General features: G+C 36.3%; 1 protein-coding gene across 3 annotated transcripts in view; it reads right to left on the bottom strand.

The window, feature by feature from the left end:
- ranbp3b (RAN binding protein 3b) overlaps positions 1-16,643 on the bottom strand; it is a 59,807-nt gene that overhangs the window by 13,542 nt on the left and 29,622 nt on the right. Inside the window, exons 6-12 of one of the 3 annotated variants that reach the window (XR_012385839.1) lie at positions 10,837-10,902; positions 8,733-8,846; positions 7,580-7,680; positions 4,306-4,425; positions 4,092-4,183; positions 1,029-1,212; positions 479-930 (exon numbers count right to left, since the gene is read on the bottom strand). Coding sequence is in view for 2 of the 3 variants with exons in the window: in NM_200690.1 (NP_956984.1) it covers positions 479-575; positions 1,137-1,212; positions 4,092-4,183; positions 4,306-4,425; positions 7,580-7,680; positions 8,733-8,846; positions 10,837-10,902 (666 nt within the window). In the remaining variant the exon portion in view is untranslated. 3 annotated transcript variants of the gene reach the window in all.

The raw sequence follows: 16,643 nt of genomic DNA, 5'->3' as shown, positions 1-16,643 counted from the left end.
TGTCATGTGCGTGACGCATTCGGTGTGCGACCCCCTTAAGTATGGAGTCTGCTTTCACTTCGTGGATCACTGACTGCAGCAAAAGGAATATTACGCTGGATGCCAACATTATCCACACAAAAGCTAAAAAGCTTTATGAACCTTTTACTGACAGCGATGAACGTTTGCAGGTTATTTTTAAATCGTAACTCCTGCGATTAACGACGGACCACTGTATAATAATTTGCAATATTGTTGGTACTTTATAAAATTTGTTATTACTCATTTCATATGAAACAATAAAAAAATTTAAATGTATATAATATAATTTAAAATAATATAATTTCTAATAATATAATTTATATATATATATATATATATATATATATATATATATATATATATATATATATATATATATATATAAAAGAACATAGATTTACATGGAGTACAAAATACACTGAAAATAAATCTGTCATGTTTACTAAATGCCACCTACTTTTCTCCGGTGTGGCCTCTTGTGATGACGGCTCTGATACTGGAGCGGAAACCTCTTTACTGGCCTCTGCTGACACTTCTCCTCCTTTTGGGGGGCTCTAAAAACATTTACACAAAAATTGTTTATTCACCTCTGACGATTACAAAATAATCCGATGAATGCATTTTAATGTTGCTTATTGTAAAAGTTGGCAAGTCATTGTATACCAACAATATGGCTTAGGGGGCTAATAACGTTGACATTAAACTGTTTATTAACAATTTTAAACTGCTTTTATTCTAGCCAAAATAAAACAAACAAGACTTTCTCCAGAAGAAAAAATGTTAAAGGAAATACTGTGAAAAATTCCTGGCTCGGTTAAACATCATCTGGGAAAAATTCACAAGAGGGCAAATTATTTTGAGTTCAACTGTACATCTGTTGTTCTAGAGCAGGGGTGTCCAAACTCGGTCCTGGAGGACCGACTGCCTAGTAAGAGCTTGATCAGCTTGGCCAGCTGTGTCTGATTGGGGTCGGAACTTAACTTTGCTGGACACCGGCCCCCCAGGACCGAGTCTGGACATGCCTGTTCCAGAGGATTTTGAACATTTTAATAAAACAAATCGTTCATATTGTGCCTTTAAAAGCTGAACAGTTTGCACCCAAAAGCATCTCTCACCAGCACTCTCTCCGACATATTCTGGCCAAAAACAAACTTGGATCCTTTATCCGAGCTGTTGGTGGCATTGTTGGAGCTGTAAGAACAAACAGAAGCAGATTTACAGGACATCACACTGGAGACAGACTTTAAACGCAGACAGATTCACAGATGTCTATTGAACAGTCCTTTCTTTTTATTAGACAAAAATGAATACACTAAATTTGTGAAGGATATACACTATAACATCTATAATTCCATTGTGAAGTATAGATTATACTACTCCCGGTAACAAATACACTGTGACACTAGGCCTGTCACGATGTCTATTTTTTGTTGTCCAATATATTGCACCAAAATATATTGCGATAAATGACGTTCCTGTCATTTTAAGACCATTTTAAGACAATATAATATCATCACAATGCAAGTGAACGCTTCCAAATAACACAATATATTTTAGTGTTTAAAATATTTCATTTAAGCGCATCGATGGATTGTTCTTCGGTGTTTGGACTCTCAGTAGTGATTATTGAACCACACTGATCTGAGCTAAACTAAACTGAACATAAACTCTGAAAACTGAACTACACACAGGGTTCAACGCTAAGGATTTTTTCTACTGGCCCAATCGAACCAGTGGTTCAGATTTTTACTTGCCCTGACAATATTTTCACTGGCCCCACCAAAAAAAAAAGTTACTAGCTATTTCTTAGCCACAAATAAAAATAAAATGTGTCAAAATGTTTGTAAATATAGAATTTAAATATTTTTAAAAAATTATAAATGTGTAATGAGCAAAATTCTAAGTGTTTTGAAACAAAAGACGGCTAAAGACCTGCCAAACTGACGGCAAACTGTACAAAAGATCACTTATATTTTTTTAGTTGTGGTGTACCCTGGTATATGTCTGCTTCCAAGACGTTAGAAACAAATGTTTTCCTTTAGCATCATCATTTGATGTTACCGCCATGTTGCTGTCTCTTCGCTGTACTAATAACGTGCTCACAACATCCAATCAGATAAGGAAAACCGAGAAGGTAGCATTTGAAGGCTTGAAAATACGAACTGTTTCTCAATTTTAAAAATGTATTTGCACGCAATTGACAACTAGTCACAGGCAAATTAAACTTTAGCAACAAGGCAGCAGTGACCCGATCAGGTCAGTCCTGAGCGTCTCACACGCTGGCCCCGGGCCATCGGGCAGTCCTTATTGTTGAGCCCTGACACTGCTTTAATTTGCTATGATCTTCTTTGACACAATCTACATTGTAAAAGCGCTATACTAATAAAGGTGAATTGAATTGAATTTAACTATTTATAGTCAGCTTAAGAGTTTAATAATCAGGCATTGGAATCAGAATGTGAAAACACATATCCTTAATAAATAATAATAAATGTTAACACAAAAGTGCGAGGTAAAGAGTAACAGAGGCTGAGAAATGTGCAACAATGAGAATCTAGAAGTGTGTTGATATTAGAGATGTAACGAATTTGCGCTCGTCAAGCATTATCAACCACAAAAAAAAAGGTCATTCTATTTAATGGACCCTCTCGTTTTTGTGGCTTCAGTCATTGTTGGGGTACTCTTTTAAATCTGGAAGCATTAACAACTGATACTGAAATACAATTGAAATCAGAGGTTTACATACACACTAAGAAAAGGAACATAACCATTTTTTTTTAAATGTCTGATGATAAATCATACTAAACGTTTACTATTTCAGGTGTGTTAGGATTACCTAAATGATTTACATTTGCTAACTGCCAGAATAATGAGTTTGTTTGTTTTTTTGAGAATTTTGTATTCATTTCTGTCAAAAGTATACACACATTCCCTTGTTTTTTTTTTTAGTTTTTAAACTGTATAGCTTTGTTCAAATCTTTTGAGTCTCCTTCCACAAGCTTCTCACAATAGTTTGCCGGAAATTTGGCCCATTCCTCCTGACAGAATTGGTGTAACTGAGTCAGATTTGTGATTTTGCTCACAAGCATTTTCAACTCTGCCCTCAAATTTTCTATAGGATTGACATCAGGGCTTTGTGATGGCCACTCCAAAACATTCACTCTGTTGTCCTTAAAGCACATTTTAACTAATTTGGCAGTATGCTTAGGGTCATGGTCTGTTTGGAAGACCCATTTGTGGCCAAGTTTTAATTTCCTGGCTGATGTCTTGAGATGTTGCTTCAGTATTTCTTCATAATGTTCTTTCTTCATGATGCCGTCTATGCTGTAAAGTGGACCAGTCCCTCCTGCAGCAAAACAGCCCCACAACATGATGCTGCCGCCCCCATACTTCACAGTTGGGATGGTGTTCCTAGGCTTGTAAACTTTCCTCTTTGTCCTCCAAATGTAACACTGGTCATTACGGCCAAACAGTTCTCTCAGTTCCATCAGACCACAGGACATGTCTCCAAACATTTTTCTTTTTCCCAGTGTAATTTAGCTAATTGTAATCTGTCTTTTTTGGTGATTCTGGCTTGTTGATTTTTCCATGTTGTCACAGAAAGAAGCAGTGTGTTTGAGGTTTTCCTTAAAAACTATTCTACAGTTGTGCCTCCAATTAACTCAAATGTTGTCAATTAGCCAATCAGAAACTTCCAAAACCTTGACACCATCATCATCATCTGAGCTTTTTCAGAGGCGTAATAATCTTATTGTGTGTAAACTTGACTTTCAAGAAAAGTTATAACAATTTCTCAAAAAATATCTCATCATTCTGCTATTAAGCATAACAGAAACACATTTGATAATCCTAACTTACGTAAAAGAGAAAAAGTTTGGTCACATTAACATCTGACTTTTTAAAATGGTTATGTGCTTTTTTTTATACAGTGTATGTTAACTTCTGGTTTCAACTGCATATGTCGTTTTTGCTCAATATGGGAAAGAATTAATCGAGATTGCATTTTTTCCATATCGTCCAGCTGTGTGCTACAGTATGAACCCTGTACATTAATATAAAAAATCAGTTACCTGGAGCTGCCCATGTACTGCAAAAAATAATTGGTGCTGCCAGGATCTTGTGTGGAGTCTTTTGAGTCGCTGTTCGTGCTGTTTTCTTCCAACTGTGGAGGAAAAAACACGGTAACATAATCTGAGAAATAAACACAAACACACGCCGAGGGAACCTATGTGGAGCCAATTTGCTGCTTTGGATAAAGAATGAGAGGAATGAGTCAGAGCTGACCTTCGCTCGCTCTTTGATATTCTGGCCAAACACAAACGATGAGTCCACCGCACCATCCTTCTTCTGACTGCTGTCGTCTTTCTGTGCACCTCCGTTCTCCTCTCCTTCCTTCTCCCGCTTCTGTTAACACACACACACAGAAACAATTAATGCGCAGTTTTACCAACATGTAAGATGTCAGGGCAGCACGGTGGCTCAGTGGTTAGCACTATCGCCTCACAGCAAGAAGATTGCTTGTTCGAGTGGGTCAGTTGGCATTTCTGTGAGGAGACTGCATCTTCTCCCCGTGTTGGTGTGGGTTTACTCAGGGTGCTCCTGCTTCCCCCACAGTCCAAATACATGCGCTATTGGTGATTTGGGTAAACAAAACAAATAGGCCATGGTGTAAAAAAAAATATATAATAATAAAACATGATGTCAGTCCAATATTGCAACTTTGCAATATAAATATATAACATTATTTTGAGAATACAGTATTTAAAAACTAAATTAAAATAAATAAATACAAAAAAAAATGTAAGAGACTATTTGAAAATTCTCAGTTTATCTCTGGATTTATGATTTAAAGTTATACTTTTTAGTAAAATTAATTTTTGGTCATTCTGTGAACTAATGATTACATTTATTTTCATTTTAAAATAAAAATGTTGTCAACAGAAATAAAAATTTGTATCAAACACATTTTAAAATTATGTTTTAATAATTTGTCTGTCATGATAACAGTACATCATATTTTACTACTTATTTTACAAATGCTTAGTGCAATTTAAAGGCTTAACTTGGTCGGTCAGATAGTAGTTTTTTGTAAAATATAATAAAATAAAATAAAGTAAAATAAAATAAAAACACCACAAATATGAATACAAAACGACCATATTACAAATATGCAACATAAATAAAAAACATTATTTGAAAATACACTATCTGAAAAACAGAAAAAAGAAAAAAAAGAGACATTTTAAACATCATTTGAAAATTCTCAGTTTATCAGGATTTACTTTTCATAGTTTTGCGTTTAAGTAAAATTTAACTTTGGTCTTATTCTGTGAACAACTGATTGCATTTCTTCTCATTGAAAAGAAATACAATAAAAATAATTAAATAGAAATAGAAATAAAATAACAAAAAGTGCTGTTTCAAAAATGTTTATTTTCATTTTAAAACAAAAAATCCCAATGTTTTAAATTATTTTAAATGTTTTAACTTTAACTTAAAAAATGTATAAATCTGTAGAATAAAACCTGATGTTTAGCTTACAAAAAAGAAATAATTTATTATTTTGTCGATCATTTCTTTTGAGCACGTGAACACAATGGCAAATCAGCACTGTTTAAGAACGCACTCAACAGTGCTGAAATGTTAGTGGGAAATGGCTGTTCAAATTCCAATATCATGACAACACTAAATTGTGATATTTTGTTTTGCTGCAATATACACTGCGAAATGAAAATATTTTCATCAGTTGATTTAAATAGCCCTTTTTGAAAATATTTCATTAATTATATCGACTGCGGTGATCAAGTCTTTTTCTATGTGGTGCATAAAAATATAATAAATTACAAGTAATAAAAAAAAAACAATAGAGCAAAAATAAAAGTTTTCTTTGAGTTTAACAGTATTGAAATATAGGAATTGAACAATCAAACGTAAAATAACATGGCTATCAATGTATAAATAAATTTATACAATAATATCTTTATCTTTTCATCTTTAATAAATAATCTATTCCTGCAATGTGACTATTGCAGATACACAGATTGCGATAATCGATGCTCAAACAATATATTGTTCAGCCCTATATTCAAGTATACAGATACTTGCTCAACTTATTTCCATGACTTTTCCAAAACTAAGTAAAAAAAAATTTAAATAAATAAATCTGTAAAATAAAAACCACATTAAATTTGTAAAACAAACACAATAGCATCATTTGAAAGTAAGCCGAAAAATTTGAATGCAAAATTACTTTAAAAAAGGATTAAACTCTGGAAATTAATTTAAGAGATATTTTTTGAGAAATTATAATAACTTTTCTTAAAAGTCAAGTTTACAGACAATAAGATTATTATGCCTCTGAAGCTTAGATGATGATGATGGTGTCAAGGTTTTGGAAGTTTTACGATTGGCTAATTGACAACATTTGAGTTAATTGGAGGCAAAACTGTAGAATAGTATTTAAGGAAAACCTCAAACACACTGCTTCCTTCTGTGACAACATGGAAAAATCAACAAGCCAGAATCAACAAAAAGGCCAGATTACAATTTGCTAAATTACACTGGGAAAAAGTAAAATGTTTGGAGACAAGTCCTGTGGTCTGATGGAACTAAGAGAGAACTGTTTGGCCGTAATGACCCGTGTTACATTTGGAGGACAGAGAGGAAAGCTTACAAGCCTAAGGAACACCATCCCAACTGTGAAGTATGGGAGCGGCAGTATCATTTTGTGGAGCTGTTTTGCTGCAGCAGGGAATGGTCCACTTCACAGCATAGACGGCATCATGAAGAAATACTGAAGCAACACCTCAAGACATCAGCCAGGAAATTAAAACTTGGCTACAAATGGGTCTGTCAAACAGACCATGACCCTAAGCATACTGCCAAATTGGTTAAAATGTGCTTTAAGGACAACAGAGTGAATGTTTTGGAGTGGCTATCACAAAGCTCTGATGTTAATCCTATTAAAAATTTGTGGGCAGAGTTGAAAAAGCTTGTGTGAGCAAGACAGCCTACAAATCTGACTCAGTTACACCAATACTGTAAGGAGGAATGGGCCAAAATTCCTGCAAACTTTTGTGAGAAGCTTGTGGAAGGATACCCAAAACATTTGAACAAAGTTATGCAGTTTAAAAGCAAAGCTAAAACAATACCAAGGAAATGTGTGTAAACTTTTGACTGTCTAGAAATTAATTTTAAAAAAATTTTCATTATTTTGGCATTTAGCAATGGTAAATCATTTAGGTAATCATTTAGGTGAAGTACAAAACATACATATATTGTTGTTTTTTTTTGTTACGTAAACAAATGCATAAAAAAATAAAATGGCATTGTAGAAAAAATCCTTAAAATTTTCCTTTTGTTGCTGCAACTAAATCTAACTACATCTAAAATGTTTCCTTCCGACTCTATTCTCATGTTTATTTATCCGTCATCAGTAATGAATGGCCAGGCGGCAGGTCATCACCAGCATGAGCACTGATCACAGGTGATGTCCTAAACAGCATGTCACGAGTGCAGATTATTTGTCAGGACAGATGTTTGTGCTGTACGTCCTCACCGGTGATTTGTCCGAACTCTCTGTGTTGTTCAGGAAAATGGATCGGTTCTCTGATGACGAATCTCCAAACTTTCCCACTCCATTCGTCCCACAGCTGGAGTCTGTGAAAGAAAACAACAGCATAAACCAACCATGTCACTTTCTCAACACACTTTTATCATGTTTAAAACACTGTTTAGATCAGAGATGCACAAACTAGGGCCTATGGTATCCTTTAAATTTGGCCCACCATTATATATACACATATACACATACATCGACACTATATAATTTTCCAATTCAATTTATTTAAAAAATAGTACAATTCAAACAAAACTATTCCACTTTACCATTCAGATTGATTTCGAAACTTTTATTGCTGTGTTCACACCAGATGCGGCATGTGCGAATAAATCGCGCTATTCACGTATAAATAGACGCATGAACATTTTGAGTTTACTCGCTTCATTTGCGCGTCAAATTCACTTCACAATAGATGCGGATTCGCGGTGAATCTAGCTTCATGCTAAATGGCTAACATGGATTTTATTGAGATAGTAGTTGTGCTTTATGTGCTTTAGGAAGGTTGAAAAACAGCGTAGATTAGATTGGCGCCGCGTCTGAGTCCACTGGATCCTTTCAGAGATGCGCACAGCTCTGTGAGTTTATCAAATCCTCCAGAAACTATACTTGGATGATGGAGGCTTTCAGTGGGGCTTCAGACTGAGCAGAGCCCAGTTTGATGAGCTGTTGCCTGCTGTCGGCAAGAGGATTTCCCCTCGGGACAACAACAACATCACCTTCATTTTTTTAAAAATAAATCTGCCTTCAATTGCGCAAAACGCACAACTCGCACCGCTTCATTCCCCCAAATCGCGTCTTTCGCACCACCTCAAACGTGTGAATCGCACTGCTGAATGTTTATTCGCATCTTTGCATGGACTTAATATGTAAATCCGTCATGCTTGATGCTTCATAGGCATTTAGTGTCAACGCAGCATGCCATATGCTTCTGTGATAAATATTCGGAGACCTCCACACTTTATTGCACTGTCAAGGTTGGCAGTGAGCATTATAGGACCAACAGTGTGTATTATGGGAGCAGTGGTGAGCAAAATGGGGAAAAAGTGGTGAGCATTATGTGAGCAGAGTGCATTATAGGAGCTATACATACTGGTCTTGACGGGCTCTGTGAGGGTTTTGGCTGCCGGCGCCTGTAGAACGGCTGGTCTCAGGACACTGCGCTGCTGTTCTTTGGGCTTTTGACTGGGAACACCTGGAAAACAACCTACTAACGGATTGAATCAGAAACCAAGCACCACGGGGCAAAAACACACACCAGTGCCTGATACAAAGGTTTAAAGGGATAGTTCAACCAAAAAAATTTTTTATTTTCTCATCTCTTACTCATCCTTCACTTGTTTCAAACCTTTAAGAGATTCATTATTATATTGAACACTAAAGATTTTCTAAAGAAAGATAAAAACCTGCAACCATTGACTTCCATTGTATTTATTTTTCCTACTATGGAAGTCAATGGTTACAGGTTTTCAGCTTTTTTCAGAATATCTTTGTTTGTGTTCAATAGCAAAAAAAGAAACTTAAAGATTTGGATTCACTTGAGGGAGTGAAGAGAGAGTACATTTTATTATTGGGTAAACTATGATTTTAACTGTAATGCTCATGCATTGGGACAACTTTTTTTCACAAAACAGCTCTCTAAGCCAGTGTTAAAGTTAATTAAAACTAAAATACTGTTAGTGCAATAGCCTAGTGGTTAGCGCACCGACAAATGGTGCAGTAGCACGTCAGGGCGTCCCAAGTTCGAATCCCACCTCAAGGACATTTCCCTACCCTACACCCCTCTCTCTCTCTCCAACTTCGCTTCCTGTCTAAATACTGTCCTATCTGAAAAAGGCCAAAAATAAATCTTTAAAAAATAATGATAATAATAATAAAATAAAAAAAACTAAAATGCTAAAAATATTTGTGTTACAGTGGTCCCTCGCTATAACGTGGTTCACCTTTCGTACCCTCGCAGTTTTGTGGGGGTTTTTTTTTGCAATTCAATTCAATTTTGTTTTACAGCGTATTGTGTTCTGCGCTCTGATTGGCTGCAGGCCACTGTCAATCAAATCCATTCCTGTCTCCTGTACAGTACAGAATGCATTCAGCTTGCCAAATAAAGATATATCTTTGATCGCTCACAGTGAGAGTTTCGACAAGGATGCAAGAAGGGTTGTAACTGTCCACAGCAAGACCAGAGGTCGCACACCGCATGCGCTGCACCACACATTTTAGAATTGTTACATTTAACAGGTTTAAATCAGGGTACACACACCGGCACCCCAAGTTAGCAGCTGACCAGCTATGACTCAGGAAACTGTTCATATTTCTGCCGTGCCACAGAGCGCCATCTGAATAATTTTATTGAAAATAACATGCAAATGTGGGTGTCCCGTGTGTAACTTTCAACTCTCATGTGTGCAGCGCATGCAGTTTACAACCCCCTTAAGGATGGAGGCTGCTTTCGCTTTGTGCATCAGTGGCTGCAGGATAAAGTACATTACGCTGGATGTCAACATTATCCACACGAAAGCTAAAAAGCTTTATGAACCTTTTGCTGACAGTGATGAATGTTTGCGCCTGACAACAGGTTTTGATATTTGGTTTTATTCTATAATACTGGACTTATTTTTCTAGGAAGGTTTGAACTTTGAGAGTGTTTAAACAAGAGAAGAGTGGGAAGATGTTAATGCCTGTCTGAGAAGTGTTTAAAGTGTGTAGTGAGGAGTTTTACAGCCTTAAAACATCTATAATAATTGTGGAAAATAAAGCTGCCTACTTTACAGATTTCGCCTAATGCAGGTTATTTTTAGAACGTAACTCCCGCGATTAATAAGGGACCACTGTACTGTATATTAAAATAAGCGTTAAAAAAACAATCAGAAACCAAAGATTAGAAATATTGCCTTTGGAAATAAAAATAAGCTTCAAGAAAATTGCTAAAGGCTAAATAAAAAATGTTAAATAGAAATAAGAAACATAAAAAAATAATACATAAGAAAACGACAAGTGCATTAAATATGTAAAATTAATTTTAACCAAAACTCAAACTAAACTAAAAAAAATTGAATATAAAAAAGGAGTGAAAGAGTAAGCTTTACAGTGTGACTAATTTCCCCAATTTTTCCTGCTTTGGAGTGTTTTCACGTGTTGTGTATGTGTGTGTGTGTAGAAACACTGAGATGCTGGAAGCAGGAATGAGTTGATCTTACCAGCGCTTGGGGCCTGGCCATGAATGAGCGTGGGAGGTTTTAACCTGAACCCGACGGGCTTCTCTTCTGCAACACACAAGCATAAGCATTAAGATACCAAACCAAACATTGCCAATCTCGTCACGTAGCATGTTGTTAGATACGCCGTTACAATGTAACCTGCTCACGTAATGTTTACGCTTGTAATATTTTATATTATTTGCTAATTAATAACCACATGTGGAACTCTAAATCTGAATCCCATTTAGGAGTCTGCTACTGTCCACCGGAGGTCACATTGGGGTCACAGACGCATGCTTTGAGAGCCTTCCTGACTGAATAAATGAAATACGCTGTTTTCCACCAAGGCAACCCGGGCCTATAAATGGGTGTGTGTGTGTGTGTGTGTGTGTGTGTGTGTGTGTGTGTATATATATATATTTATTCTTATTAAACTTTACAGCCACAAATATGAAAATAAAACTGGGCAGGGATTAGATACTAAGAATCAGATACTTATGTAATTTTTAATAACTTTGATTCCTCTAGTCCAATTTCTGCATGCACATTTTCTGCATGCACATTCAGAGAAAATTATTTTTTGAGGTGAAACTTGATGAAAAAAGTTTGAGAATCACTGATTTAATGCATTAAATAGGCTAGTCTTTTAAAAAAAAATGTTTAATTGATCTGAAACTTTTAACTGCATTTTTTTCCTTTAAACAATAAAAGTTGTACGAGATTGACTAAAACAAACCAAAATACTTGCATGAACAGGACCATAATGGATTTTATTTTTTTACATCAAAACAATTGGATCCAGTGTCTTCTGTCCACATCACGTGTCAGAAAACACTGCTGAATCTCTGCAAATATTTGGTTAACTTACAAAACAAATTTTGTGTGGTTTAGTGATGTTAGTAATGCATAGAAAAACGCAAAGCAGAATTCTCCTGAGCTCATTAACTCAGTGATGACAGCCACTAAGTGATGGATTTTAAGGTGGTTAATGAGGTTTGTTGTGTTGCCTTGGGAAGTTTAGACTAAACAGAAGCAAAGGCTACCTGATCAACATTGTTTCCTCAAAAAAAAACACTTGCAATCTAGACGCAGTCACCTCAAAGCTTGAGGTGATGTGGTACAATCCGTAAACTCCTCCCATTAAAATAACAGCTTGGTATTTATACTGTAAAATCGAGATGATATTTAATTATTGATCGTGGGCCACAAATATCGTTATCATGATAATAACACGATTAATCATGCAGCCCTAGCTGAAATATAATTGGCTAAATTGGCATTTGGTAGGTTAAAAAAACCCAAAACAAAGACAGACTTTTCAGCACGCAACACACATTTTCAAAGCAGAATATCTGAGTTCACAATTGTTTTTCAGATAAACAAGAATGTTCACTTAGCATGTTTCTTAAATATCTACAAACATATTATGGTATTTGTATGCTTTAGAAGAGCCAAAAACTTGCATGCAGCACCTTTGAAGGAATTAATTAGATTTTAAATTACTAAAAAACGTTTCTAAACCGTAATACATTTTTAACTAATTTATTCACCAAACAAATTCAGCAGTTGCAAGCAAAACAGGCTTTTTGCAGATCCCAAACATTTGATGGCTAGTGTATAAAGCACTAGTAATGCCCTAATACAGTGATCCGTGTAGTTCACTCATGCACAGCCTTAAAAATGGCTCTGACCACTTCCTGTAAACCTGCGTCCCCCCACAGGCCTCTGGACTTGTTTTAGCACATTCCTGACAGTAGCTAAAACACATTGGGGTTTGGTGCGCTTGGCTGAGTTTGTGCTTTTTCTAAGAGACACCAGAATAGAAATCAGCCCTAGACGCATGAGCAGCATCTGCCGCTTGCATTACTGCATGTGACACACTTTATCTACATGCTGAAAGATCTCAAACAATTAAGCAAAAGGGATTTCATACAGTTTGGTTTAAAATCAACAATGCAACTGTGAAAAGTTATGAATGAAATTTCAGACATACAGGACTTTTTTCTTTTTTTTTTATTATAATTCGTTATTTCTAAGCCAGATGTTTTAAATAAATTGTCAAAGCGAGCAAACCCTAGTTGTATACATCCACATTTTTCGATAAAAGATATCTTTAAAAACTACAATATACTAAATGTATGCACAACAGTCTGTCCAGGTAAGTGTCCTCACTATATTTGGACTATAAATACACAGAGACCTTTTAAACAAATATGATTGTAAGGATGATAATTTAATCGTTCTTTTAAAAGTTCTATAGAGATGGATTGTTGGTGATTGGATGCGTGTTGGGTAGCTTTACATGGACAGGAAAATTAAGACCTGTTTACAGTTATTTAAGTAAATTTTTTGTGAATTTAAGACTTTTTAAGGCCTAAAGACTTTTTAACCCGACGGGCTTCTCTTCTACAACACACAAACATAAGCACTAAGATATCAAACCAAACATTGCAAATCTCGTCACCTAGCATGTTGTTAGATATGTCGTTACAATGTAACCTGCTCAATTAATGTTTAAGTTTGTAATATTATTTGCTAATTAATAACCAAATGTGGAACTCTAAATCTGAATCTCATTTCGGAGTCTGCTACTGTCCACCGGAGGTCACAATAGCCGCATTTCCACTATCGGGCCAGTGCGAGCCAGGGCTTTAATCGGGCCGGGCCAATAGCCCGGGAGGTTGAGAAATGAGGCTAAAACCATGTCGCGTTTCCACTGGCGGGCTGATAGCTCACAGCGCGTCACGCAAACACCGCCCACAGAACGTCCCCGAATCAAACGTCACACAACCCGCACACTTGAGCGGGAATGAGGCAGACAAAGCACACCATAGAATCATCACGAAACGAAACCATTAAAATGAAGACAACCGAAACAAATGACACGTTACTGTACAGCAGTACATGAAATGTCTTTATGCACAGACCTGTGTATTTCCATTCGTTACATTTGTTTACTCGCCGACCGACTGCATTGTGCATGGAGTACTCTCGCCAAACGCAGGGACCCATTACAGTGAGCGCACACATCCATAATATAAAGCCACAGAAATTCTCCTTTATAACTCGATATGGCCTTTATTTTTTTAACATCCTCATTTTGATAGAAGTCGTGTTAAGTTTTCAGCACAATAGCGAGTAGCCTAATAAAATATAACCATATTTGTTGCGCTCAGCAGCTATTCACTAAAGCTCTTCATTTAAAGTTTCATTTATAAATTTAACCACGTCATATAAAAACATAAACACTTGTTTGAGGATATAGAACACATTTTGTGTTTGGGCTTTCCCCCGATGAGTTTAAAGCAGCGAGTGCTGTGCAGGACTGAGTGACAGAAAAAAAGGTATAGGAGATTCTGCTTTTACTCACCCAAATATTGCACTGTTTGCGCGATTTGATTAATATCATCATGTCCAAATACTTTATAAATATTTACTTATATAAATATTTACTTTATATAAATATTTCAAACCTTCTCCGGTGTTTATTGCTTTTAGAAAATATCGAAAGTCTTTTTTTTCAAACAGGTCTTTGTACAATGAAAGTTAGGCTATATGTGGCTTTAAAACGGTTTGATTTATGTATTGTATATAGGCTACCTACATTGTTATAGCTAGCTTTTGTTTATTTTATATTGTTTTATTTATTTAATGTGATTTTATATATATCCGATATTTGTAATTCTTTAAATTATATTTCAATATAGCTTAGGATATTTTATCAAGATATAACACTATATTGTATAAAGTCTACGAAAGTGGGCACGTAATTTGTTAAGTTTTATGTCTTTCTGTTGTATTTATATTGTGTATTATCTCCAAAATAAATGAAAAAAAAAGCCGCTCGCGGCATAACAGAGTTGTGAAGGAGCGCTCTTGCCCGGTCTCACACAGACACATACAGGAATCTAAACGCGCACAAACAAACATTTTAAACTTGACAAAAACTCTCGAAAACCTTTACTGTCTGCTGTGTTTTTAATATGGTGTAAAGCTTATTATGCGTTATTAAAACATAAAGGAGGACGCAGCAAAAAAACGTCACTATAAATTAAAACAACTTTATTATTTTATGCAGCAGCCTTACATTTAAAGGGGAAACATAAGGGTGATCATACGCAAAAAGACCCCAGACTATAAGGCTAGATGTTTTCTTTCCCTTATTTCTTTATTTGTTTAGCGCATGTACTCATGTGCGATCAGAAAACTGCCCGCCTCTCCTTTCACTCCGCCCCGAAGCCCCAGCTGGCCCTCCTTGGCCCAAGGTATTTGGCGGGCTGAAAAAGGCCGGCCGCTGGCCCCAAGAAAGCCCCGCTTTGGCCCGATTAGGCCCCGGAAGTGACAGTGGAAACACCACTGGCCTTGGCTCGCCCTGGCTCGCCCGATTTAGGCGCAATAGTGGAAACGCGGCTATTGGGGTCACAGACGCATGCTTTGAGAGTCTTCCTGACTGAATAAATGAAATACGCTGTTTTCCACCAAGGCAACCCGGGCTGCTAATCATGATTATTTTGTTCAAAATGTTATTCACGATTAATAATGATGATTATTCCTTTGTGTATATATATACACATATATATACACACACACGGACATATATTTATATGGACAGGAAAATTAAGACCTGTTTACAGTTATAAGTGAATTTTAGTGAATTTAAGACTTTTTAAGGCCTAAAATTTAGTTTTTGAAATTGAAGACAACAAATGGCCCGTTTCCTCTGACTGGTACAGTACGGTACGGGTCACCTTTATCAGGCTTGTGTTTCCACTACCAAGGGTACCCTTTTGGTGGGCATGGTGTACGACAGTAAGTTTCAGTCGACGTCATTCTGGCTTGAATAAATGTCTACAGTAAAGCTGTACAGGTCGTTCACAAATCATATGAGCAGCTCTTCTCACAAAACAGATGCTTTATACACATAAATACTTGTTTGTAAATGTTCATTATTAACTTTTCTATGAACGTAAGTTGATTATAACTGCAGATTAATGACAGTGCGAAATAGCCTACTGTAACGTCTGCAATTATATAAAATAAATAAATAAATGCTAGGGGTGTCAAAATTAACGTTTATTCGGTGCACCGCGATGCAGACACGGACAATTCTGTATCGTTTTAGTAATAATCATAACCGGTTATTATGTTCTGACGTCATTTACCTCATATTCGCTCTGTTGCGGGGGGAGATGAGCACTGGTATTTACAACACTCCAGGAGCCAACTCAGGGCCGGCCCGTGGCATATGCAGTATAGGCAAATACTAAGGGCCCTGTACATACGGGGGGGGCGCCAGAATTGAGCGCGGTTACATTGGTTTTGTTTTCGATATTCCTGACACATTCAGTTATAGCGGCAATAACTCAAAAAACTCTTACTTTTTGATGGTCTGTTTGTTACATTATTAGTTATATTGCATCTACAAGCCAACTAACTCTCATTAGATTATAAGTTAACTGTGAGGTTAAGGTTAGTGTAAGTTGACATGTACTTGCAAAGTTTTTTATAGTCAGTTAAATGTGTTAAAGGAGCAGTATCAGCAGATATTAAGCAGACAGTTTACTAATACTCAAATGCAGTGGTCCCCAACCACCGGGCCGCGGACCAGTACCGGTCCGTGGAACAATTGGTACCGGGCCATATAAAAAAAAATCATAAATTATTTCTGTAGAAAATATTCCCCCCGGGACTTGGTTTCTTCCACTCACCCCCGCCATCTCACGTGAAATAGACTATGCCGAAATCCACCACGGAGCGGGAAGAACGATCGCTAGAATATCTCAGTGGTGGTTGTTGATAGTTTAAAG

The sequence above is a fragment of the Danio rerio genome, chromosome 2, assembly GCF_049306965.1.
Source record: "Danio rerio strain Tuebingen ecotype United States chromosome 2, GRCz12tu, whole genome shotgun sequence".
Taxonomy (NCBI): domain Eukaryota; kingdom Metazoa; phylum Chordata; class Actinopteri; order Cypriniformes; family Danionidae; genus Danio; species Danio rerio.
The sequence above is the reverse complement of the archived record's forward strand: the minus strand, read 5'-3'. Positions and strand labels throughout refer to the sequence as shown.